Source organism: Oratosquilla oratoria, chromosome 18 (assembly GCF_046742065.1).
Source record: "Oratosquilla oratoria isolate Oo_2021 chromosome 18, ASM4674206v1, whole genome shotgun sequence".
Taxonomy (NCBI): Eukaryota; Metazoa; Arthropoda; class Malacostraca; order Stomatopoda; family Squillidae; genus Oratosquilla; species Oratosquilla oratoria.
In genome coordinates this window covers 48516895-48544567 of record NC_134794.1, presented here as the reverse complement: position 1 = coordinate 48544567, position 27673 = coordinate 48516895, and the positions used below count along the sequence as shown (strand labels likewise).

The window sequence follows — 27673 nt, the reverse complement described above, 5'->3', positions numbered from 1 at the left end:
GTGAAGTATACAGTAGAGATAGGAGTGGAGTAGGAATAGGGACGTTTCGAGGAGGGAGTCTCAAGGTGTGCAAAGATAGATGGTGTGTGGAACAAGAAGGATGGGAAGAAATAGAAGGAAGAGTAGTGAATGGTGGGATGATGAAACAAAGAAGGTTATACAAGAGAAGAAATGAGCATTCACAGACTGGGAGGTTTTGTGGATATATGCGATAGGAGGAAAGCTGTAAAAAGCAGTAGATATTTTTTACAAGATTAGTAAAGCCTGTATTAGAATTAGGAATGGAGACAGCAAGTGGTTGGAGGTAAAGGTGGGACTTCACCAGGGATGTGTCATGTTGCTATGGCTATTCAATGTGTATATGGATGTAATGTGGGAGGTAAATGCAAGGGTAAAGGGCAGGGGATTAGGGATGGTTAGAGAAAATGGGGAAAAATGGGAGATAAGCCAGTTGTTGGTTGCTGACGACACTGCACTTGTTCCAGGATCAGAGGAGGGATTAAGGAAGTTAGTGACAGAGTTTGGGAAGGTGTGCGACAGGAGAAAGTTGAAGGTGTTGTCAGCAAGCAACAACTGGCTTATTATTCAAAAATGGTTTTGATTAAAGTTGACAATTTTCCTCATCTTATGACAGCCTTAACGGAAAGGGTTTGGTAAGTTATCCTTCCACATTAATACATACTTTTTTAATTGCTTCAGCTGTTACCTGCTCTGCAAGGCATGAATACCCTTGTCAGAGTTTCAGGATACAAAATGTATGCCCTTACTCCCATGATACACTCTATAAACTTAAACTACCATTCATCTAGCTTCTCAATTTAATATGTTGATGCCCTCAATATGCTCAGCCACCACACCTCTTCCTTGATAAAAATCATCCAGCAAATATCTCGTATGAGAATAAGTAGTAAATTAATACCTTTATGATATACAATAACTTTTCCCTTAACTGAATTATTCTAGGTTAAATAATAAACATTTACATTCTGATCAATCAAGGTAACAGTTGCATAACAATGTTGAAAAAGTTACTTATGTATTTACAGGGATCATATACAAGATATGGCTCAAATAAACAGCAAATCAAAACTATCTTAGACTACAAAAACCTGTCAACTTACAACTTTTATGCAATGGACAAGAAATATTAGCTGGCATTCTGTGGACCAGGTCCAAGATATGTCTTTTATCAACTAAAACTATTCTTCAACCTTTTCATATATGGAAAGCTGACCACCATCACTGCTCCTCTCCTCCTACTTTCAGCTGGTGATAAAGAAACATCCCAACAATTATACAAATCATACAACAGAGTATCTGGGGGCTGTTACTAACCACTATGGGGCTGTGTGATTCAAGTTACACTCAAAGCATCTTTAAGCCATAGGCTGCTACATACATCATATGATGAAGTGTGAAACTGCAACATACATCATATAATATGAAGATTTTTCTTAAATTTGGTAGTCTATAACGAGGCCCTAACCCGCTCAGCCAGCGAGATTCAGTCTTACTAAAGACATAAAAAACATTCATATGAAAAAGAAAGAGCAGACAAGTGAAGCAGCAATGGTGAGGAACAAAGTCAGAAAAAGTAGTAGAAAAGTTCCCTGTTGCCCACCCATGCATTACCACTACTAAAGCCTGCTATCTTGAAGTAGCAAAATGTGGAATTTCATTACATCACCATGCCTGAATTACTGCACATAATTAACTAACATTTGGTTTTCCTATATTTTTCCATGGAATATTTCATTTTATAACAGTAAAACTTTTTGATTTTTTTCTTAAACAACTGTGCACCATGGGTATGGCAGACAAAACCCTACTGCACATCTCTCAGGTTAATCATCTTGCAATCCTCCATGAATTCAGAATGTTGCAATTTCTAATGACCGTATATATACTAATTACTGTACTTCATGGAGAACAGGAATGCCTCTTACAATCATTAAGTTCAAAAGATTTTCAGCAATCCATAAAACAATCCACTGCACCAGGTCTCTCTTGCAAGAGCCCCATGGCACCCAGGTAACTATTGGATTGGCCCAACTTACTCAATGAAGAAATATTGTGCTATTGTCTAGGTGTGGCTAGGGTGGGTGAGGCAGTCCAAGATGATGTATACAGTGTCTCCTGTATAATGGTTGCACTTGGGGGCACTATGTTTCTGTTGCCAGACCTATTCTGTGTTGGTACAGTCTTAATGCTTGATGGTGACCTGAACAGTCTAGTGTGGTTCTTGCTACTCTTGAGTGAATTGTTTCAATGGGTTTAATGACTAGAGGGGTTTGATGAAGACGGGTCTTTGGTTGCAAGTTTTGGAGTGCTTGTTTTGTGATCCGAGTGTGAATGTTCTTTCATATGGTTTGAGGTGTGGTGTTAGTAATGGTTGTTATCAATGTTTGAGTAGTTTGCTATTGGTGTAGTTACATTCATTTGGTTGTGTTATGTGATGTAACGAGATAGGTAAGGAGGGTTCAGGGCTCTTGCATAAAACTGTGAACTTATCGTATTCATGTTGTTCTATAGGAAGGATTAGGCTGGTGTGTGCACAGGTATTTTTTGGGTTTTGATACATTCTGTAACTATTCTCAATACTTCATTTTCTCAGACTTCACCAAAATAATACTCCTATACATGCAGAATACAAAGAATTACAGAAATTCTACTGTTACAAAGTCAAGAACTATAACTAAAAACAACCTATAATAAACATGAACAAAATATTACTTATTATGACCTATAATGAACACCCCTTGACTGGGGCACATAGAATTCTCTAAAATGAGAATACACTACCCTGATGAATATAACCCTTCATACTGATAAACCTGATCAGAGTTATTTCTGGGCAAGTGCTGCTAAGGCAGCCAGTCTCCCTGGTGCTCCCATAACCCCGCCACCAGGGTGCGCTCCAGCACCACAAAGCCATAGCCCCTTCACTGGGGTGTAGGGAGTTGGTAGGGAAGGACTTGGTCGACACATGTACAGCTGATGAAGACTCATGGCACCGTGGAAAATATTCTAGAATTGAAAAAAAGAAGATATGTGAAAAATCTATGTATATGCTTAAATATCAGAGGCCCTTTCCTCTTACAAAAAAAGTATTACTTAAAAACAAACTTTTGCTTTACTAAGCCGTATACAATGGCCTCAATCACTCTTATAAGGAAATGTGACACTCTGTCAAAGCAAACTTTTGCCCCAACTCTTATGAGTCACAAGGATGAAATATGCCAACACACTATTCAGTCCAGAACAAGGATATATTATGAGAGCTATCTCTATATATATATATATACATATACACATATATATATATATATATGTATATATATATATAAGTATATATATATATATATATATATATATATATATATATATATATATATATATATATATATATATATATATATATATATATATATATATATATAAAAGAGAGAGAGAGAGAGAGAGAGAGAGAGAGAGAGAGAGAGAGAGAGAGAGAGAGAGAGAGAAAGAGAAAGAGAGAAAAAGAAATCTGTTCAATGACATACACACCAAATGATTATTACAATTGTGAAAGAGATGCCTTCACTTTTTTTTAGGAATGTCCCCTGTGGGGCTACAGGGAGAAGGATGCCTAGTCCTAATCCCCGTCCTGTTTTTCTCACTTCTTATGATTCAAGTGGGAAGACTTGGTGGCAGTATTCTTTCCCCCCACCACAGGGGGCACTGGACAAGAGGCAGGGATGACCTGTCATCCAGATGCCAAGATAAGAGGGTGAAGGGGAGTGGAGTGTGATAGGGATGGAATGGGTGGGAGTGGTTTTTATGCCTTTGTTTTTTTTTTGGCTACCTCCCTTATAAGGGGGAAAAAGCCTTTGGTATATGTATGTATGAAAGAGATGAGTAGCATGCTTGATAATCCAAGTATCTACAGTATGCACTTCTCTATGGATACAACAATAACACAATAAGATATGATACAGTATAAGTACATAGCCCCCCTTTGGTGGTGGTGGTACATACATATACTAATGGCTTTTTTCCCCTTACAAGGGAAGTAGCCAAAGTCAAGGCATAAATCCACTCTCATCTGTTTCATCCCCACATACTCCACTCCCATTCACCACCCCCTCCTCCCTCTTTTCTTGGCTCCTCCTGGATGACAGGTCATTCCTGCATCTCACCCACTGGTGATGAATGTTGGTAAAATGTTCAAAAGCTAGATGCATAAAAAAATGACAACCTCCATCAATCAACCTGTTGCCCCATACTGTGAGTCAAGAGACCTGGTGTCCCAAGAAAAGTAGCCATGGTTACCAGATCAGCCTGTAACTCACTCAATGAGGAGATTTTGTGGAGCTGTTGTTTGGATGTTATGGACCGAGATTTACTGGCACCTCTTATTCTTTTTGTGGAGCTGTCTATAGTGGTAAAAGGTGCAGATGGAGAGGTGATAATGGAAGAGAAGGCAATAAGAGGAAGATGGGCAGAGTATTTTAGGGAGTTGCTAAATGTGAAGGAAGATAGGGAGGGAAAGGTAGTTGCAGTGGGAAGCACTAAGAAAATGGCAGTGATGAGGGAGGAAAATGGAGGTGAAATAAGGAAAGATGAGGTGAAGGCAGTTGTTAAGGCGATGAGAGCAAGTAAGGCACCTGGGTTGGATGGATGTCTTGAAGAATGTCTTAAAAAGGAAGTAGTGATGGTGGGCTGGCTGGTGAGCTAATTAATGTTTAAGAGAGGGTAGAGTGCCAGAGGACTGGAGGAATGCCTGTATAGTTCCACTTTACAAGGGAAAGGGGGATAAGTGTAAGTGTAGTAGTTTCAGAGGGATCAGTTTGTAAAGTGTAGTTGGGAAGGCTATGGGAGGGTCTTGATTGAGAGGATTATGAGACGAACAGATGGAGTTATTGGTGAGGAACAGTGTGGGTTTAGGACAGGTAGGAGTTGTGTGGATCAGATTTTTGTGGTAAGACAGATGTGAGAAAGCCTTAGGAAAAGGTAAGGATGTTTTTTGGGCTTTTATGGATTTGGAAAAGGCTTATGACAGGGTAGATAGGAAGGCACTGTGGGAGGTACTGTAGATACATGGGATAGTAGGAAAGCTTTTAAGAGCAGTCAAGAGTTTTTACGAGAGTGGTAGAGCTTGTGTTTGAACCTCCAATCCCTGACCCACTGCCCTTGCATTTACTTCTCGCACCACCCCATCCATGCATAAATTGAACAGCCAAGGTGACATAACACATCCCTTCCTTCCTCAATAGACATTCCCCTCTTACAACATCCATCTCATCCTTGGTTGCCCACTCATGTTCATTCCCTCCATCTCTGCCTTCCATACCTCTTTTACTAATCTTTCTTCACTCATTCTTTCCATGTGTCCAAACCATCCCAACACTCTTTCATCAACCCTATCTCCCACCTCCCTTTCCAACCCAGCTTTCCTCACCTCATTTCTCACTCTATCCAGCCTAGTAACTCCTACCATACTTCTCAAGCATTTCATCTTAAACACACTTAAACTCTTCCTCTCTTATGTTCCATGTTTCTGCCTCATACAGTACTGTGTGCACAATCACCCCTTCATACAATCTCCTCTTAGTGTCCATTTTCTCTTCCCCGCACCACAAGGGACAAAGGTGATTATGGAAATATATATCAAAAGAAGTGGTACAGGCCAGTATTAAGAGGAGGAGGAGGGGGGGGGAGACAGCATAATGGGGGCAGTCACAGTATTAGAATGATGTGTGGTTCTGGTCCGTAGGGGTGCTCTACATAATTCCCAAAATATTGGTTGCGTGCAACTATGCAAATTATACACAATAACATGCAGTCAATAACCCTAGATGGGATGGATATACTGTCAATATACCAAGGGATTCTTCTCCCTTATAAGGGAGGTAACCAGTCAAGGCACCAAGTTATTTTTTAGACTATTTTGTTTTGTTTGTATTTTTTTTTATTTTCTAGATTGTTGGATGCTTTGAAAACAGTTGTGCGAGATTCTTACAGTTGTTTATACATGAAAAATTTGAGCAGGTTCCTCTTACCCCTCCAGTAAGTCCAAAGATCCTTTCCAGCTCAGGTGGAGGTAGGACTTCATAACCAATGATGCTTTCTTTGAAACCTGGGGCATAGCCTTCCACCACATCAAAAATCTGAAAAGGCGAGCACCATACTTTTAACTTTCACATAAGAAGGCTCATGTTTCACTAAAAACAGAAACTCTTTTAACCTGTAATTATTCAAATTTTCAAAAACTATATTTTCCTAATTGCATGTGCTGAAGAGTGAAAGGGGCAAAGAATTTCATCTCCCATGTCAAGTCACCTCATTCCTGACAAATGCATACCTATGCTAGATTATCAATTCTAATATATTAATCACATACACTAAAACATACTTGTTTATATGCAATTAGCTTCAGCCAATAAAAAACCAAAGGTGAAAGCTACCCAAGCAGAACACTAACCTTGTTGGCATATGCATGTTTAGTTTCATCATCCCACTTCTTGCCACCTGCCAGATGGTATGGCACATACTGTGTGAAGAAGAGAGCCACATGGCAGCCTGGTGGTGCAAGGGTCTTGTCAACACTGCTGGGAAGCGTCATTTCAATCATTGGGCTGTTGGCAAAAAAATACATTAAAAGCACATAATTATATCAGATGTTTCAAGTTTCAATGACTAGAAACCCACAGCTGACAATGTTCCTTGAGCCCTCCCACATACTGCTCAGTAAGAAATGTTGGGCTTAGTTGTATTAGAGTGAGAGTATTTTCTCATGTCACTATCTTGCAGCACCAGCAGTGTAGGGTGGTGTGATGTGGTGGTAGTTGGTGGTGTGGTATGGCAGTGGTGGTTGGTGGTATGGTGTGGTGGTGTGGTTGGTAGTAGTCATAAGTTCTCAGGTCTCCTTCAGTGGAAATGAAGTCAGAGTAAAAAGATATCTTTGGTCTGGTCTGGAGACAAAGCATCAGCCTCTCAGGGCTGCACTTCCAGATAGAAAATAGGATGTTAGAGTTCTGAAGACAGTGGGAGGGAAATGAACCTCTTGTGCAACAATCAGTTTCAGATACCAGTCATCATTTTCAAAGTTCATCAAAACCTTAACCTCCATCTGGAGGTCCAGCAGAGGCTGATGCCAGGTCAGTGGGTTGACCCCTAGCTGTCACATCTTGCTGTACTGTACTGTCTGAACCAAGCAGTGTGGTTGGGGGACAGGGTTAGCCCTTCATCCATAAAGTGCTTAAGACATTTTTAACAAGGGAAACAATAGGGTGTTGAATGGGTGTGTGACAGGTACATGCCTTGGCTGGCTACTTCCTTTGCATGGGGAAAGAACTTTTTTGTTATACAGATTGATAAATAGAGGTATACTTTAACTTTTGCTGAAGATCCATGGCTCTGAAGTACTAAGCAATGGCCACTGGATTAGCCCACAAGTCACGAAGGACACTAATATGACACAGACAACTGTCCAAGGTTTTTTCCCAGGCAGATCAATGGGAGAGACCATGACATGTACCTGAACAGAGCAGTCCTGAATGAAGGCCAACAATTCCCTCACTTGCAAAAATAGTACCTGATACTCAGTTTCTGGACTGGACCAGGCTATCAACTTTACATGCATTTCTTGCCCTTCTACATAAGCCCCATACTAATGCAACACAGACAACAGTCCAAAGTTACTTTCCAAGGAGATCTGTGGAAGGAGTCAAAGACTGTTTTTAGCCACCGTGAGGCTGCAACTTTCTGGCTAGAGAAACTTGAGGCAACAATTATTATTCTTTTATACTGGTTTCCTTGGGTCCCTCTTGTCAAGTGCCTTCAGCCTTGAGGCAACTGACTAGTCACTAGTTTATCCCAAAGACCTTTTAGCAAATAAGTGATGTACTGTTGTCTGTTATGCGAGTACAAAACATGAAATAATAAAATCTCACTTGTCAGGAATTAGGCCTTGTTTAGCTTGCAGGTAAGCCTCCTCCAGTAATTCTGTTTTTTCACAGTTGAGATGGATAGTGCAATGGTGGTGTGGCATGACACCGTTTTCAACCATGTTGGGGTTGGCCACAAAATTGGGCAAACTTTTGAGAGCAACTGCAATTCAAACCATATAGATTTGTTAGCATACATACATATATATACCAAAGGCTTTTTCCCCCTTACAAGGGAGGTAGCAAAAAAGAAAAAGGCATAATTATCATTCCCACCCATTCCATCCTGAATCCACTCCACTCCACCCTCCCTCTTATCTTAGCACCTCCTGGATGACGGGTCATCCCTGCATCTTGTCCACTGCCCTGGGTCAGAGGCAGTGTTGAAAGACACAGCATATCCACAGCAAGGTCACTTCATTAAATCGGCAACCCCCCTCTCCATCCCCTCATGCAGAAAAGGAGAAGACGAGAAGATTTGTTAGCATTTAAATTAATTTTTATGTAATATTCAAATTATATGAACTGGCTGGGCTATAGCAAAAGTTGAAGTACAAACAGCAATGAAAATGATGAAAGCTGGTAAAGCACCTAGGCTGGATGAGTGTCATGTAGAGTATCTGACAAAGGGAAGAATAATTAGAGTGGATTGGCTAGCCAGTTTGTCTAATATGTGTCTAATGGAGGGGAGTGTGCCAGAGGGCTGAAGGGGTGGTTGTTTAATTCTGCATTAAAAAGGAAAGGGGGGGGGATGTAAAAATGTTAAGGGATCAGGGGATAGAGAGGGGGGTCACCAATTTAATGAAGCGGCCTTGCTGTGGATGTGTTTGTCTTGCGACACTGCTTCTGACCCAGGGCAGTGGGTGAGATGCAGGGATGACCCGCCATCCAGGAGGAGCCAGGATAAGAGGGAGGGAGAAGAGTATGTGGGGATGGAATGGGTAGGAGTGGATTTTATGCCTTTGTTTTTTGGCTACCTCCCTTGTAAGGGGGAAAGAGCCTTTGGGATATGTATATAAGGATTTAGAGAAGACTTACAGCAGGATAGACAGGAAGGCATTGTGGGAGGTATTGCAGATATAAAAGATAGAGGGAAATTTTTTAAGGGTGGTCTAAAGCTTTTACATAAGAAGTAGAGCTTCTGTTAGGCTTTGGAATGATAAGTGACTGGTCTAAGGTGAAGGTGCAATTGTGCCATGGTTGTGTTATGTTGCCATGGCCCTTCAACAAGTACACGGATGGGTTGGTATGGGAAGTAAATGTGAGGGTGATGGGCAAAGGATTTCAGATGGTTAGAGAGTGGAGGGAAGTGGGATGCAAGCCAATTGTTGTTTGCTGATGACACTGCATTTGTGGCTGGGTCAGACTGTTTGAGGCAATCAGTGACAGATTTTGGGAAGGTATGTAATAGGAGGAAGTTGAAAGTAAATGCTGGCGAGAGCAAGGTGATGAGATGTGCAAGGGGTGAGGGTGGCAGTAAACTGGAGGTAAGTCTTAAAGGAAAGAAGGTTGAGGAAATGGATGGTTTTATATATCTTGGACCACGTGTAGCGGGGAATGGAAAAGTGCTGGTGGAAGTAAACTGTAGAGGGAAGCAAGTGCATGTCTTGGTGGAATGACAAGTGTCATGAGAAACAGGTGGCTGGGGATGGATGTGAACAGGGAATTATATGGCCCTATGACACTGTATTGGGCCAAGACTAAATTAAGAGAGGCAGAATGGAGAAACTTTCATGTGTATGAGATGAATATATGGGGGGGAGGGTTTACAAAAATGGATAGCGAGGGGCATGAGGATGTGAGCAGAAGAGTAGGGGGTGGAAAGGGAGTTGGCAGATAGGACTGATAAAAGAATACTGGGGTGTTTTGGGCACATGGAAAGAAATAGTAAGGTAAGTCTAGCATAAAGAGTGTGGAGAGCAGAAGTGGACTGAGAGAACTTGAAGGGAAGACCAAGTACATGATGGATGGGTTGAAGGGGACCTCAAGTAAATTGGGAATGCCTGTTGAGCAGTGAAGGGAAAGTTGATATAGGTTTGAGTGGAGAATGGTTGTGAATGGACTATAAACTGATGCAGCTCAAAGAGGTTTCTCATCTTCTCCATTTTGACATGCAGGGTCACCATGTAAATGAAGTGATGGAGCCCTGCTGTGGGTGTGCTATGTCTTGCTGCATTACTTCACTCCCTGGCAGTGGGCAAGAACCATGGATACCTCCCTTATATGGGGAAAAAAAATCTTTGGTATATCAAAACATCTAAATAGTTGCTTTCCAATCAATTACCAAAAAATCTGAATAAAACTATGTAGTATCCCCCCCAAAAAAAAAAACATGCACACACTCTCTCTCTTCCCCTTTCAGCACCTGAGGATGAAAGACTGACCTATCCCCTGCCACAGTGCTTGGGTCAAAAGCAATACAAGGTGAAGGATAAATAATAACAGTTGTTGTCTCGAGTTTCACTGACTGAAACCCACAGCCCCAGAGTGGCTGGCAATGTATCTCAGGCTCTGTCATTGATTTCTTCATTAAGATACTTTGTATTGTTGTTTGTGTTGAATATTGAAGGTCTGTTTTTATGTTGGAGAAGTTAGTTTTGCTGCACTGCTCTTGACCTGGGCAGTGGACAGGAGACAGGGATGGCCTTTCATCCATGAGGAGCTATGATGATAAGGAAACAAGGGTGGTAGATGGGAGTGGAGTGAGTGTGCCTTTGACTTGGCTACCTCTCTTGTAAGGGGGAAATACACCCTCGGTATATTGATAGTTTCTATGTCAATGGATGATACTGGGAGGTGAGCAATCATATATTGTCAGGTCTCTATGTGACAAGTGGAAGAAATCCAGTCGAAGACAACAGAGAAATCTTGGGCCCAGCCTGGTGACAGCATGTTGCACCTCCAATTAAAGGTGAAGGGGATGATGGATTTTGAAGATGGTTGGCAGCAAGGGGAAGGTTCCCTCCAGTGTCTATCTTGTATGACCACCACAAACAGGTACCCATCATTGGTTCCTTATCTCGGGATTGACGACAAAGACTAACAACAAATTTAACAGATTTACCAAAAACCTACCGTTTAGTTTGCAGACAGGTGAGGTGTAGTCGAAACCCTGGATAGCTTTTTTGTATTCTTCAGGTAAGATGCCATCAGGCAATAGTCTGTTGAATGTGATATGAGGAGTGGCATTGGATAACACGTGTTTGGCGTACACTTTCTTGCCTTCCGCAGTTTCCACACCAACCACCTCACCCACACCATCTACTACGATGTTCTGCACCTCCTAATTTTGGAAAGATAAACAAGTCTTGTGTGCTGGGATCTATTAATTCAAAACAAATCTAATGTCTCTTAAAGATGAACTTTATAGAGCTAGGGAATCAAAATCTGAAGGAGAAGGGGGAGGAGGATGGAAGGAAGGAGAAGGACGGAAGAGGAAGGAGAAAGAGGAAGGAAGAGGAAGGGGGAGAAAATATAGAAATAAATGATGGGAAGGAGGGAGGGAGGCGAGAGAAAAATACAAGGTAGAGCAATTTGTTTATAAATTCAACTTAAAAATTGCAGCACAAACCTCACACAAAATATACAATACTTGTCCCAGAAATCACCTTCATTTTATTTCAGAACTTGTGACTGATCATACACCACTTCAGCCTACCTGACTCGTATAGAGTTCTGCTCCTGCTTCCCTTGCGGAACGAGCCATGGCTTGAGTAACGCCACCCATACCTCCTTCTGGATAGCCCCAGGCCCCTCGCACACCTGCCAGAGCAGCCATCACATGGTGCAGTAATACATATCTGTAAAGGTATTATGCATACATACACATACTACAGGCTTTTTCCCCCTACACGGGGGGTAGCCAAAAAGAAAAAGGCATAGAAACCACTCCCACCCATTCCATTTCCTATATATTCTACCCCCTCCATCCTCCTCCCTCCCTCTTATCTTATTAAAGGTATTAGGCACTGCTAATAATGACCACAATGCAATGTCTGCCTGGTTTAGGCAGGAGACAGGGATGGCCTTTCATCCAAGAGGGAAACAAGGATGGTGGATGGGAATGAAATGATGCTGACGTTCCCTATGCTGTCTGGCCAAGCAGCCCCATCTCCACGCGGAATGCTTGAGTAGGGTTTTCCCATAAATCCCTTATAGAATGTATGTTGTGTTGTTGGCTTGAGTGATTGTGTACAATGCAGTCTTCCATAACGTGTTCAATAGCATTGGCTTGGGTGATTGTGTACAATGCAGTCTTCCATAACGTGTTCAATAGCATGGGGTGAAGTGTTAAATGCAGGACAAATATCCATGATGTGTTCATCCATCTGTCCCTGGTAATTTAGAACGGGTGAAAAGTGCTGGCACTGTAGTCTGGCCGCGTGGACTCTGTCCTTTTGGAAAGAGACGATGTCAGAGTGTCTGCTGATGGAGCAGTAAGAGATATGATTATTCACATGTTTCTGGAGGCTGGTGTTTGGTGGTTGTGGAGGAAGAAAAGGGGGTAGACATGATGAGGAACCTCCTCAATCCATGCACTTCCATCACATGCCCCTTCCATTCATTCATTCCATTAATCATGTGATGATTGCACCTCTTCAGTTTCATGCAATACTACATACATACATATACCAAGGCTTTTTTTTTTTCCCTTACCAGGGGGGTAGCCAAAAAGGACAAGGCACAAAAACATTCCCACCCATTTCATCCCCGAAAACACTCCACACCCCTCCACCCTCCCTCCCATCTTAGCACCTCCTAGATGACGGGTCATCCCTGCACCCTGTCCACTGCCCTGGGTCATACAATACTGAAACCCAATAAAGAACATGACCCTTCTTATAAAGCTTCTAGCTATCCCTTGGCAATTTCATTCAGCTGCAGGTTAAGCTCATTCTAGGTGATTTTATGATGATGATGATGATATGGTTTAACATCACAAACTCCCCCCTATCGGAAGGCTAGGATGGTGCCCCTTATAGAGGACTTTGTAGCGTGGAATTTAACCTCTTCAGTTCGGGCCAAAATCTCGCGGGCAGCGTTAGCTGCCAGACGTACGATGTGTCGTAATAATACTCGCATCATATAATATAGTCACCGCTTATATCGATCGTTCTCTCTTTCATCTGTGAATTTTGATAACCAAAGAACATGTGATGAAGACAGTTTAGAGAGTATGTCATTACGCAGGGGCAACTACAATAAATATAATCAAGACGCCGATATGGCAGCCTCGTGTATCCACTTGGTCCTCATGCCACCTACGTATGTGGCACCGTATGGAAGGGGTTAACCCCTTCACTCCGGGCCAAAATCTCGAGGGCAGCATTAGCTGCCTGACGTGCGATGTTGCGTCATAATACATACATACATACATATACCAAGGCTTTTTCCCCCTTCCAAGGGAGGTAGCCAAAAAGGGAAAGGCATAAAAACACTCCCACCCATTTAATCCCTAAATACACTCCACACCCCTCCCACCCTTCCTCTCATCTGAGCACCTCCTGGATGACGGGTCATCCCTGCACCCTGCCCACCGCCCTGGGTCAGAAGCAGTGTCGCAAGACACAGTACATCCACAGCAAGGCCGCTTCATTTAATCGGCGACCCCCCCCTCTCCGTCCCCCTTTATATAAGGAGAGGACGGGGAGAAATCCCTTCGGGCTGCGTCAAAATTTACTCACACATACTACCCCACCCCCCACCCATTCCTCCTCATGCAGTCACAACATCATCCATATACAACCGTTCTCCACTCACCTCTGTCTTCCGTCCTCTCCCTTCCTTCCTCAACAGACATTCCCCTCTTCCCCAAAGCCCCCTTCACCCTATCCATCCACCTCATCCTAGGACGTCCCCTCATGTTCACTCCCTCCACATCTGCCTTCCATACCTCCTTTACTAGTCTTTCTTCACTCATTCTTTCCATGTGTCCAAACCATCCTAATATTCTTTCATCAACCCTCTCTCCCAAATCCTTTTTCACCCCTGTTCTCCTCCTCACCTCCTCATTTCTCACTCTATCTAGCCTAGTAACCCCCACCATACTTCTCAGACACCTCATCTCAAACACATTCAAACTCCTTCTCTCTTCTTCTCTTATGTTCCACGTTTCTGCCCCATACAGTGCTGTTGGCACAATCACTCCTTCATACAGTCTCCTCTTCGCATCCATTCCCAAATGTCTATTTCTCATTACACTCTTTAAACCACCAAGGCATTTACTCGCTTCTCTCAATCTACATTCTACCTCCACCTTCACACCACCTTTTCCTGCTACACTTGCACCCAAGTATCTAAAACTATCCACTTCCTCCAGTCGCTCTCCCTTAATGTTCACTTCCAGTCTACTGCCACTTTCACCCCTTGCACATCTCATCACCTTACTTTTACCCACATTTATCTTTAGCTTTCTTCTATCACATACTCTCCCAAACTCTGCCACCAGCTTCCTCAATCCCTCCTCTGACCCTGCCACAAGCGCAGTGTCGTCCGCAAACAACAGCTGACTCACCTCCCACTTTTCTCCATAATACTCATAATACTCGCATTATAAAAAATAGTCACAGCTGTATTGCTCGTTCTCTCTTTCATCTGTGAATTTTGATAACCATAGAAAATATGATGAAGCCAGTTTACAGAGTATGGGGGTCACGCAGGTACAACTACAATAAATATAATCAAAACGCTGACAATGGCATCCTCGCGTACCCACTTGCTCCTCATGACGCCTACGTAGGTGTCATCGTATCGAAGGGGTTAATTAACCGTACCCTTGGTTCAACTTTGCCGATGGCAGGATTCGAACCGCCATCCCCTTGACCTTTGCCGCAAGTAATGACGCCCTAACCCACTCTGCCAGAGAGCTTCTGGTGATTTTATAAAACTTCAAAATGTTTACTCACCCACTGCCAGGAGTGCTGGGACTGATCATGGCTCCAATGACACTGTCAGTGGCAAGTGTAGCTTTCAAAGGTTCAGATTCAAACCAGTGGTCAAGGATCTTTGTGGTAGGTCCTGTCAGCATTTCATAGAAGAATAGCAAATCCTTCCCCAGCATCTGGCCTGTGGGTGAAAGCAGTTGCAAGGTATTAGTAAACTGCAGGATATCCAAACAAGGATGGGGAGGATGAAGATAAAATTGCACTGAAGGGTATTAAAGAATTTTGGAATAAGCACTAACAAATTCATACATACATACATATACCAAGGCTTTTTTCCCCTTACAAGGGGGGTAGCCAAAAAGAAAAAGGCATAAAATCTAACAAATTCATACTAATGGATTATTACAATATTAAAAAAATGCAATGCCTTTACACAAGAAAATAATGAGGAAGGTGAAAAGCTTTATGGTACAGTTTGATTTGGTCTGTCATGAACTTACTCTCTCAGAGAAGGTTGGGATAATGCCTCCTGGAATGAGTTCCCAGCAATGGCATACATTAAATTACCCAACTTAATGTCCTCAGTAATGAGGCACTGTCCTAACCCTCTTTGAGGGAGTAAGTTTGAGCAAGAGCATCAGAGGAATATGAAATCCAGATGCAAGCATTGTGTGCAACTACACTACTAGTTCCCACAGTTCTCCCTTGTAGGCGACTCTTCAACCCTCTGAGGCTGTACCTCCTGATCAAGGTGAGGGTGTTGATAGGTTCTGAAGACTGGTGGCAGGGAGATGATGACCTGTGACATCTATCTCACATGACCACAGTTGGTCCCAGGTTATAATTCTAATGATACTTACCTGTCTTCAGGAGAGGAAGAAACTGAGGTAGTTGTTGTAATTTGCCCATCAAACCAGAGCTGAAGTACTTGTTAACATCTGGCGGACTATTATCCAATAAGGGTGCAACTGCTTCAGCACACTTATTCAACAAAGCCTCAAACTTGGGCATTGCCTGCAAATGACAATTCACATTGAGGCCAAAGCACACCTAAACATATATCAATCTTGTTAAAAAACTAGCATCAAGACATGACCTAATACAGAATGCTAATAAATAATTGCATTTGCCTGTATAGCTACACTTTACAATGGAAAAGGGGACAGGTGTGAGTGTAGTAGTTTCAGAGGGATTAGCTTGTTAAGTGTAGTTGGGAAGGCTTATGGGAGGGTCTTGATTGAGAGGATTAGGAGAAGAACAGAGGGAGTAACTGGTGAGGAACAGCGTGGGTTTAGGACAGGTACAGGTTGCGTAGATCAGATTTTTGTGGTAAGACAGACATGTGAGAAAACCTTAGGAAAAGGTAAGGATGTTTTTTAGGCTTTTGTGGATTTGGAAATTGCTTATGATAGGGTTGACAGGAAGGCACTGTGGGAGGTATTGCAGATATATGGGATAAAAGGAAAGCTTTTAGGAGCTGTCAAGTGTTTTTACGAGAGTAGTAGAGCGTGGGTCAGGATTAGAAATGGACAGAGCGAGTGGTTTGAGGTAAAGGTGGGACTTTGTCAGGGATGTCATATGCCACCCTGGTTGTTCAATTTGTACATTGATGGGGTGGTGCGAGAGGTAAATGCAAGGGTGGTGGGTCAGGGATTGGAGATAGTTAAAGAAAATGGAGGAAAGTGGGAGATAAGCCAGCTGTTGTTTGCAGACGACACTGCGCTTGTGGCAGGATCAGAGGAGGGATTGAGGAAGTTAGTGACAGTTTGGGAAAGTGTGTGAAAGAAGGAAGCTGAAGATAAATGTGGGTAAAAGTAAGATGATGATATGTACAAGGGGAAAAAGTGGCAGCAGACTGGAAGTGAGTGTTAACCCCTTCCATACGGTGCCGCACACGTAGGCGTCATGAGGAGCAAGTGGATTCGCGACACTGCCATATCGGCGTCTTTATTATATTTATTGTAGTCGCCCCTGTGTTTTTACATTCTCTCAAATGTGCCCTGAATCCCATTCTCTGTGGTTTTCAAAATTCGCGGGTGAAAGAGAGAACGATCGATATAAGCGGTGACTATATTTTATGATGCGAGTATTATTACGACACGTCGTACGGCTGGCATTGGCTGCTGCCGGCGAGATTTAAGTTCCGTACCGAAGTGGTTAAGGGAGAGAGACTGGAAGTGGATAGTTTTAGATACTTGGGTGCAAATGTGGGAGGAAAGGGAGGAGTGGAAGTGGAGGTAGAATGTAGATTGAGAGAAGCGAGTAAATGCCTTGGTGGATTAAACAGTGTAATGAGAAATAGACATTTGGGAATGGATGCTAAGAGGAGGTTGTATGAAGGAGTGATTGTGCCAATAGCACTGTATGGGGCAGAAACATGGATTATACAGAGAGATTTAAAAAAGACAATAAGAAAAAGAAAACGACAATATGAAATGAACATCGCTGATAAATCCAAAGAGAATCCCAAATTCGTTAACAAAAGTGGATAGTGAAAAAGATCTCGGCATAATTATCAGTAACAACCTCAAATCATCCAAGCAGTGTATTTCAGCCTCTGAGAAAGCAAATAAGATTCTAGGACTGATTGCGCGATCTTTTGATTCCAAAAGTTCATCACTCATTAACAAGCTATATAAATCGTTGGTTTGTCCACATTTGGAATATGCTGTTTCCGTATGGTCACCGAATCTCATTAAAGACATTGACAGACTGGAAAAGTACAACGGCGAGCCACAAAACTGATTCCAAATATTAAAGATAAATCATACGAAAATTGACTAAAACATATGAATCTGTTTTCCCTAAGAAAGCATAGACTCAAAGGTGACTTGATACAGGTCTTTAAAATTTTAAAGGGAATTGACATCAAAAGTGACAAAATTTTCACATTGAATGAGAATCTGACAAGAAACAATGGTCTCAAACTGTCCAGAAATAGATTCAATTTGGAAGTAGGTAGAAACAACTTTGCCAACTGTGTAGTTAATGAATGGAATAAACTTCCTGCACAGGTAGTGCAATGTAGTTCAGTTCGAAGCTTTAAGAATCATTTAGATAAACACCTAAGCAAGATGCTGCAATGATTATAATTTATTTTATATTGTTTGTTTTTATTTTATTATCATTTGTCTGTTTGATTTTCATTTATTATTAGTCATGTCAATTTATTATTATTTACTATTTACCTGTTTGCTTATTATTTAACTATACCTATGCATTTATGTATTTTATTTGTTATTCACATTATTATAGTTTTTATTATTTTATTATTATTATGATTTTTTCCCGCATCTGACCTAGATATGGACCAAAAGGTCTCCTGTTGGCATGCTCCGCCTTTGTAATCCTTTGTAAACAAGGAAAGAACGAGTGAAGAAAGACTGGTAAAAGAGGTGTGGAAGGCAGATGTGGAAGGAGTGACCATGAGGAGGCGACCTAGGATGAGATGGATGGATGGGGTAAAAGGGGCTTTGGGGAAGAGGGGAATGTCTGTTGAGGAGGGATGGGAGAGGACAGAAGATAGGGGTGAATGGAGAACAGTTGTATATGGGTGATGTTGTGATCCATGAGGTGGAATGGTTGATTTGATTTATGAATTTTTTTCACTTGAAGGCCATGCACTGGAGCCGGTAGGCCATTCAGCGCATATGAGGTGGAATGGGTGGGGGATGGAGGGTGAGAAAAATTTGATGCAGCCCGAAGGGATTTCTTCCTGTCTTCTCCTTTTCTGCATGAGGGGATGGGGGTCATCAATTTAATAAAGCAGCCTTGCTGTGGATGTGCTGTGTCTTGCAACACTGCCTCTGACCCAGGGCAGTGGACAAGATGCAGGGATGACCTGTCATCCAGGAGGTGCCAAGATAAGAGGGAGGGAAGGGGGTGGAGTGTGATATGGATGGAATGGATGAGAGTGGTTTTTATGCCTTTGTTTTTTGGCTACCTCCCTTGTAAGGGGGAAAAGGGCCTTTAGTATATGTATGTAGTTAAGTTTGGCTACCCCCCAAGTAAGGGGGAAAAAAGCCTTTGGTATATGTATGTATGTAGTTAAGTTCAATGTACCTGCAATTGTAATGACCTGAAAGAGAACTGGTTCCCCTTAGATTACAGTATTCCCTGTGATATGTATGAATTATTGATAAAGCAACTGAAAATATGTACTCCTTTATGTCTTTACGTAAAGCAAGACCAGATCAGGATGCAGCAAGCAGCCCTTAGCCAATGTTATTTAATAACTAAGGCAAATGCCAGTAGTCAATGGTGCCATTATGACAAATTTATATTCAAATCATAATGTAGTGATGATTCTTGAAAAAAATCACAAAATTATTCAAAACTGAGATAAAGAAAAAATACAGGCACGCTTTCATCAATTTTGCAAACTCAAATATGTAACCTAGAAACACCAACTCAAATACTATAGAGGCAATATGAAGTTGGGATCATGTAATGTCCAATTCCTGCCACCACTATACATAATAAAAGCAGTTCATTACAGAAGCACATGCATGAAGCTAAAGCAGAGGCATTTGCTGGGGAGTGTAAATTTGATTGAAAGGGGTGAGGAGGTACTTCTGCCAAACCAAGCCACCTCACTCTGAGTCATGATGTACATGTGTAAGTGTGTGTGTGTATTTACCTAGTTGTATCTTCTGGGAAGGGGAGCCATACTCGTGGTGTCCTGTCTTTGTATCTTGCAGTGTCTAGATTGCTCTTAAATTCATGTATAGTTTTGGCACAAACTATTGTTTCATCCAGTTTGTTCCAGAGATCCATTGCTCTGTGTGGAAATCTTTCTAAGAGCCCATTTTTGGGGGCACATAAATCACCATGAACTTTCTACTTTTCATGTCACTGTCTTCAACTTTTATCATGATAATTTCCACACTGTTTTTACCCTCTGTGTCCTTCATCACATTTAAGTTTTTCTTGGCCAAAAATTTGATTCCTCCACCCTATGTGTCTATTTACCTAGTCATATTTTATGGGAAAGGGAGCTATGGTCGTAGTATCCAATCATTGTATCTATCTCGTAGTGTCTAGTTTGCTCTTAAATTCGTGTATGGTTTTTGCACACACTTTTGTTTTGTCCAGTTTGTTCCCGATGTCTACTACTCTGTGGAAAACTTTTTTTTCCCAGGTCTCTTCTATAACTATCCTTTTTGAGTTTTTTTTTTGTCCTCTTTTGTTTCTCTTATCCTAATTTAGTAAGTTCTCTCTATCTTGGATTTCCGTGCCTTTCATTATTCTGTAGATGGTCAGTAGGTTGCCTCTTTCTTTTCTTTGTTCCAAAGTCAGTAATTTCAACCCAGTCTCTCATATGTGTGTGTGTGTGTGCGCGCACGAGTAGTCAATTACAGTATGATACAAGCAAATGGGTAGTGTACTGGACATTATATAGGGTGTAAGTAAATTATAAGCTGATCATAGGCTGATGAGTTTGTATACAGCAAGCAGACTACGTTCCATGTACCACTATCAACATAAAACTACAAACAAAATTATACAATATGAATGACAAGGCCACCTCCCTTATTATAAACATAACTGGCTACTTCCCTTATATGGGAGAAATAGCCTTTTGATATACAGTATAGATAAAATGACAAGACCAAAGTACCTCTAAAGAAGTTGTAAACTTGTACTTCAAAGAGGATATTTTGTGCATAAACTAAAGGTTATTGAGATCACTATGATTTCATAACTAAGGCTACCACATACTTTATCATTGTTAACCCCTTTTTTAAAGCTTCTTGACTTTAAACAGCAAAACAAACACCACTCAAGTATCTAGCTCAGGTATTAGAATCTCCACACTGTCACTGCATTACCTGTAAGGAATACATTGCAAAATTGGAATTACATCACAGGTATAAGGATGTAACACTTACTTTACAAACGATGAAGGAATGATTGGCAACAGGGATATATCTTAAAAAAAAATTGTTTGGGTTAAGGTCAATTCTATTCATCTGTAGGACATTCCTTTTGAGACCCTCTTCCATGTGGACTACAACCTTCAGCTGAATAAAATTGTATGGGTACAATAACACTTCAAACAAATTTTCAATATATCACTCCATTAGAGATGCTAACAAGTTACATACACACAATTGAAACCCCAAAGAAAATACTGAAATCCATGTGGGTTACTACCTTCAACTGAATAAAATTGTACAATAACACTTCAAACAGATTTTCCATATATCACTCCATTAGAGATGCTAACAAGGTACCACACACAATTGAAACCCCAAAGAAAATACTGAAATCTAATTATTAGCAACTTTCTCCAACAATCACATGAGCACAAAATTGTCCAACAGATACCCAATTCCACATACACTGTATAACCATGAAATCCAACCATGAACTTACATGTGCATCCTTCTCGGAAAACTGTGCAATCTGTCTTTGGTCCTCCTCATGGTTTGTACCAAGTATGAGGGAACGTCCTGACCCCTGGGACCACGAGGACTCGTGGAGTGGGGTGTAAGAACTTGGTATACGGGGATAAACTTTGAGTCCATGGCGCTGAAAAAATTAACTTGTTATCAGGATCTGGGCATATTACTTTTTCTAAGCACAATTTCCTTGCTATATTGGCTTTTAACAAAATATTTCTTTTAAACTAGATCATGCCTGCTGCACATTGACCACTCCCACCTTATAATAGGGCTATCTTATGTCGGTGAATAAACTGTCTGGCCCATGGGCTCAAGTATAGGCTGTAACCTGTTTCTTCTGGGCCTCTAGTCTCTTGCAAGAAGGAAATGGGGCAATTGTATTTGTAAAATATACCAATGCATCTTACAGTGCAGGACACCTGTATTGTATGCCTTGTATGCTTAGTTCTGGCTGAGGTTCACATCGTGATAGGAAGAGGGTCAAAGCAAGATAAATTCTGGTTAGAAGGGTCTCCCACCCAATCCCAGCACCATCCACAGACCCAATTATAACTAGAAGAATAGGTCTGTGTTATCATTATGTTTTAAAAAGTAAAGTCATCCCTTAACACTTTTATGCCCTCCCAGAATCAAAAATCTATGGAGATCTACTGGTCCCCCATCCCAACATATTACAGGACTTAATACATCTAAAATGGTAAGCCTAACCTTCAAATCCAGGTCTTCGTACACAAGTGGACGAAGCAACCCAAGCACGTAAGATGCCCGAGAAAATTTGAAACCAGGTACAATTTCTTCTGTCACTGCTGCTCCACCTAGAACATGGCGCCGCTCAAGTACACATACTCGGTGACCTCCCTTAGCCAAATATGCAGCTGCTACTAGTCCATTGTGACCTAATAAGAGTCATCAAAGTCCTGATATACTATGGAAAAAATTTCATGCTACAGTATCATATGACCAGAAATTACTCTCAGATTCATATCACAAATTATTACTATAAAATGACTACAATAAAAGTCAATAATGGTATGAAAATGGAATTTTACCAGCAAATATATTTCAATAAACAATGTTCAGCAAATGTAAAGATATTTGCCAGTCTCAATTTTTTAAAATTGCTACTTAAGTTACTATTAACTTGATGTATTTATATATGGTATTCAAAATACCCAGAATGATAAAAGCTAGCCCATGATATAGGTAAGAATTACAGCTGTAAAGACTTAACCTAATCCTTGGTTAATATAAAGATGTTCACCCATCATAATTGTCATAATACAGATGCAAATTTTTTTTACAAACTGCTGTATGAGAGGGTTAGATGAAACTTCACAAATTCTCAGAACTGTAAACAATGATAAATATAATTACTATGACAGTTTTGGGCAGAGAAATTGGCATATTTTTTTTTTAGTTGTGCACACCTATGTGATATAGCATTAGAAGTTTAAATATTAATTTTGTAAATTACAATACATGAATGTAATATGCTGTTTTCCTGGTGAAAAAAAAAAAAAAAAAATAAAAAAATAAAAAAATCTTGCTACGAGCAAATCTATTAATGAATGAAGCTGCTAGGATATGGTTGAGATGCCAATTTGTCATCTGTCCAGTCCAGTCACTCTCAGTTAGATGATGGCTTTCATGTTGTGGACTGGATGTTCTCCAACTCCACTTAATATTAAAAAGCATTGTTACAAAGACAATGGGGCTTCCTTGGACTTTATGAGAGAACACAGGGTTCTGTCATCATTTGTTAATTGCTTGAGGTACAGTAATAATAATCAGGCCATCAGCATCTGTGACGACATGGATGACCTTTAGAATTTGAGGTACAGGAGTCCCTCAAATAACGCGGGGGTTAGGTTCCTGAAATTACCGTGTATCACCAAATCCGCGTATGCTGACTTTCCATATTAAATACCGAGAACCGTATGTATGTGTATGTGTACGTGTGTGTGTGTGTATGTGTTTGTGTGTGTGTGCGCGCATGTATGTGGGGTATGTATGTGGCATTTGTATGTGTTTGTGTGTATATACATGTGTATGTGGCGTATATACATGTGTGTGTATGTGGCATATACACTGTGTGTGTGTGTGGCGTATGTATATGTGTGTGTATGTGGCGTATGTATATGTGTGTGTATGTGGCGTATGTATGTGTGTGGCATGCGTGTATGCGTCTGTGTTAACATGTACAAGTAAGCATGTACGTGCGTGTGTCTGTGTTCGTATTTGTGTGTACACACACGCGCATTCACAACATACACTGGTTGTCTAACACGTGTCTACGTGTGCGTGTCTACACGTGTGTAAGCATGTATATGTCTGTTTTTGATCTCCCAAACCACCACCGCCAGTAACAAGAACCTCATAAGATAAATTAAGACACGACAAGCGCAGTCATTATCAGACTTATTAGTTGTGTTCCAAACGAAAGAAACATTACACTTCAACAGGTTAGGGTGGTAAAATTGTTTGCGATGTTGCCGCGTGTGTGCGTATGCGTGCCCGACTCGGCGAGAATTTTAAAACGGTTCTCTACATTTGAGATGGTTTTGAAATAAAATCCGCGTATGATTGAATCCATGTTATTTGAATCCGCGTTATTTGAGGGACCCCTGTACTGAATTACTACATATAGTTTAGGTTAGAATAGATGAATTTATCATCCATTTATTTCTTTGATCTTGGCATCTATCAAAACAAACATGGCATATCATTCAACTGCTGTGACTTCATTTGTTAGTAAATCTGTTTTAGTAACTTTTTTTATTGATTTCTGCCAAGAAAATTGCATAATATGTTGATGCATTACACATACATACATATATACATACATATACCAAGACTTTTTCCCCCTTACAAGGGAGGTAGCCAAAAAGGGAAAGGCATAAAATCATTTCCACCCATTCCATCCCTGAATACACTCCACACTCCTCCACCCTCCCTCTTATCTGAGCACCTCCTGGATGACGGGTCATCCCTGCACCTTGTCCACTGCCCTGGGTCAGAAGCAGTGTCGCAAGACACAGCACATCCACAGCAAGGCCGCTTCATTAAATCGGCGACCCCCCCTCTCTGTCCCCCCATTGCATTATAATTTACAAAATTAATAATTAATTTTCTATTGCTATATTGTGTAGGTGTATACTTCTAAAAATTTACAGAGAAATCTGCCTCCCCCCCCCAAAAAAAAAAAAAAAAAAAAAAAAAATATATATATATATATATATATAATAAAGTAAATAAAAATAAATACTTTGAAACTTTCCACCCAATGTATGGCAAAATCTATTTTGGCTCTATTCCAGTATCACGGCTTTCTTGCAAACACAATTTCACTTTTCATGTTTGGAATGGTTGCATTAGATTAAAGGTCAGATATCAACAGATATACCATTCGCTAAAAATCATCGTATTGCTCGAAAAAGTACTTTTTAAAAGCATACAAATAAAGTTTTTACCTATTACAGAAGAATTTATTCAGAAAATTCACTTTTAATTGCGCCTCGCATACCACTTTTCCGAAGTCTAGACATTCAGAATAACAATATTGTTTGTTTGGCAACTGTGACGTCACGAACGCGGAATTCCCCGAACCTTTCACGAAGCGCATGGGCGGAATGTTTCGAATAGCAGACGACGCAATGAAATGAAGACAAAACTATTTTTTGCCAAATTTGATAAGATGTAGGTGGTGGAATTATATAGAATACTGTCAGAAAAAAAAACATACTGACAGTATTCTATATAATTCCACCATCTACATCTTATCAAATTTGGCAAAAAACAGTTTTGTCTTCATTTCATTGCGTCGTCTGCTATTTGAAACATTCCGCCCGTGCGCTTCGGGAAAGGTTCGGGGAATTCCGCATTCGTGATGTCACAGTTGCCAAACAAACAATATTGTTATTCTGAATATCTAGACTTCGGAAAAGTGGTATGCGAGGCGCAATTAAAAGTGAATTTTCTGAATAAATTCTTCTGTAATAGGTAAAAACTTTATTTGTATGCTTTTAAAAAGTACTTTTTCGATGATTTTTAGCGAATGGTATATCTGTTGATATCTGACCTTTAAGTTAGCTTAGGTTATATAGTAATGATAGGATATTAATATAGTAAGTTTCATGTTAAAGATCTGGGTTTGCACAATTTTGGATTTTTACTTCTATTTCATCCTTAGTAAATTATGACAAATATCACCACTAAGATGACAATATTTATAATCAAGATGGACAATGAAGTTTTCTCCAGTCTCCATTTACATTAGATTAGGTTATGTTGCCGTGGCATGGACTGTACTGTATTTTACCCGTGCTTCCTATTGGTCAATTTATAGATTCACCCAACCACAGAACTATCTGGCTCACATGTTCCTAGTGAGAAATGTTGTGATATGAACAATGGTGTACTTCATTTCCTGCGCAATTGCATAGTTTTGAAGATATTAATTGTTAAATTAATGCAATTAGGCCTACCTCTCCTCCTGAACGATCTGGGGGGAAATGTGGGAAATCGGGGTGTTTGGATGGGGAGATTTCTATCACTATTGCACTATAATCCTAAGTTGGCCTGGTTAATAGTTACTGTTAGTCATGGGTATATCTATTTTATAGTTTGGTTAACTTAAAAGTCTGTATATTGTATTGACTATACTAGCTAGGTCAATATGAAAATGGAATTCCTGATATTTGAGCTGAAGTAGTTCTCATGGGATGGAAAAAGTCGCTATGAGTATAATGCAATTTGATTTATCCATCTAGCTGTCCTAGTTCTCGAGATATTGCATTTTGAATGGAATTAAATCGGGCCTATTATGTCCGAGGAAATCGGGCCGAAACGTGCGGTCTGACTGATCGCCGATCAAACGTAAACAATGACGGTTTTTACTGACAGGCACAATTTTATATAAAAAATTAGCATATGGTTGCATTATTTGACCTATTTTCTATTAGATGTGTGATTTCCATGTAATTTGATCATATGATTACGTTTTTTATCCTCTGCAAAATTACCCACCACAGCTACGAATACCGTAAAATTACATGAAAATCACACATTTTAAAGAAAATAATTTGAATAATTCAATTATATGCAAGGTATTACGCTAATAACCCAATAGTAACAAACTTAATAGTGTAGTTTGATCCATACCACCAGTGATCATAGATAGCGGGCAGGACGAATCGTAGCTGTGGTCCGTAATATTACGGAGGATGAAAACGTAACTTCTCTTCGATCAAATTACATGAAAATCACACATTTTAAAGGAAATATTTAAAATAATTCAACTATAAGTCTATTACACTAATAACATAATAGTAAGAAACTTAATAGAGTGAAGTTTGGTCCATATCACCAGTGATAGATAAAATGGCGGGATGATGTTGATGTTGTTATCCGATAATCCGACCCGATAGAAAAAAAAACTAATTTAAACAACCAATTTCTCAGCTCTACCGTAACATACTGACTTTATTTTGGTATTAGAATAATCCACGATACTAGTAGTTTTGGTTCATTATGGTCAGTTGCCCGCACGATAAATTTGTTAGCTCATTTTTTACGTTGAAACATATACCAATTTTTGATCTACTGCTGAATGCAGGCCGCCATGTTTATCTAATGTTTTTATTGACCGACATGTAACTGATGATGTGAATGTTTGAAATTTATTACGATCGTAGTAAATACACTCACACAACATTTTTATTAATTAAATTTCCCGCGGTATGTAAATTTGGCCGTTTGAACGGCGTGCGCATAAAATGACGCGCTATTGTGTTCGTCATCGACGGTGGCGGCTCTGGTGGTGTTTGACCTACCTAATCTATACCCATACTATCTATAGATAATTGTGTATTTCCTTTTAAAATAATTTTTTTTGACACATTGTCTATTTTAAAGTTCTTGAAGGAGATATGTATGCCCACAATGGTTATGATACTAATACACTATTGTTCTCATTTGGTATTAGCATTAGGAATAAGTCATCGCAAATCCTGGTCCAAGTCTTATCAGTCTCGACTCTCGTGATAGTTTCGTAAATGATTTGAAAAATTATTCAGTTCATAGTATCTCCAATAATAACTTTAGTGACGAATACTGTTGACTAATATAACTCAATATATTAAACAATATTTTAGTACAATGACACAAACAAAACGAGAGACCAATGGTTATCTATCAATAAGTCTTCACGTGAGTAGTTAGGTAAGAATTAGAATAAGACAATTAAATATTTCCCTTAACCACGAAACAAATTGATGTCTCTACTTTAGCTTACCTCCTCCAATTACAATGGAGTCATATTTCGCCCCTGGCTCCAACGTTGATGCATGACGAACTACAGTTTTCGAGCTTAAACACTTGAAAAGAAGGTTATTATTCCTTGTAACCCTAATAGTCGCCATGTTTGTGTTCGTAATTTCGTATACGTGTTGGGGGG

General features: G+C 40.3%; 1 protein-coding gene across 1 annotated transcript; it reads right to left on the bottom strand.

Annotated features, from left to right (window-relative positions):
* Positions 1–984: 984 nt before the first annotated feature.
* Positions 985–27673, bottom strand: LOC143035203 (pyridine nucleotide-disulfide oxidoreductase domain-containing protein 2-like). The gene is made up of 11 exons (XM_076201926.1): positions 27512–27673; positions 21928–22115; positions 21191–21346; positions 15673–15826; positions 14834–14993; positions 11587–11728; positions 11004–11211; positions 7935–8091; positions 6464–6617; positions 6042–6149; positions 985–3027 (listed from the first exon to the last, which is right to left on the bottom strand). The coding sequence occupies exons 1-11, from the start codon at positions 27636–27638 to the stop codon at positions 2845–2847; spliced, it is 1737 nt and encodes a 578-aa protein (XP_076058041.1). The 5' UTR covers positions 27639–27673; the 3' UTR covers positions 985–2844.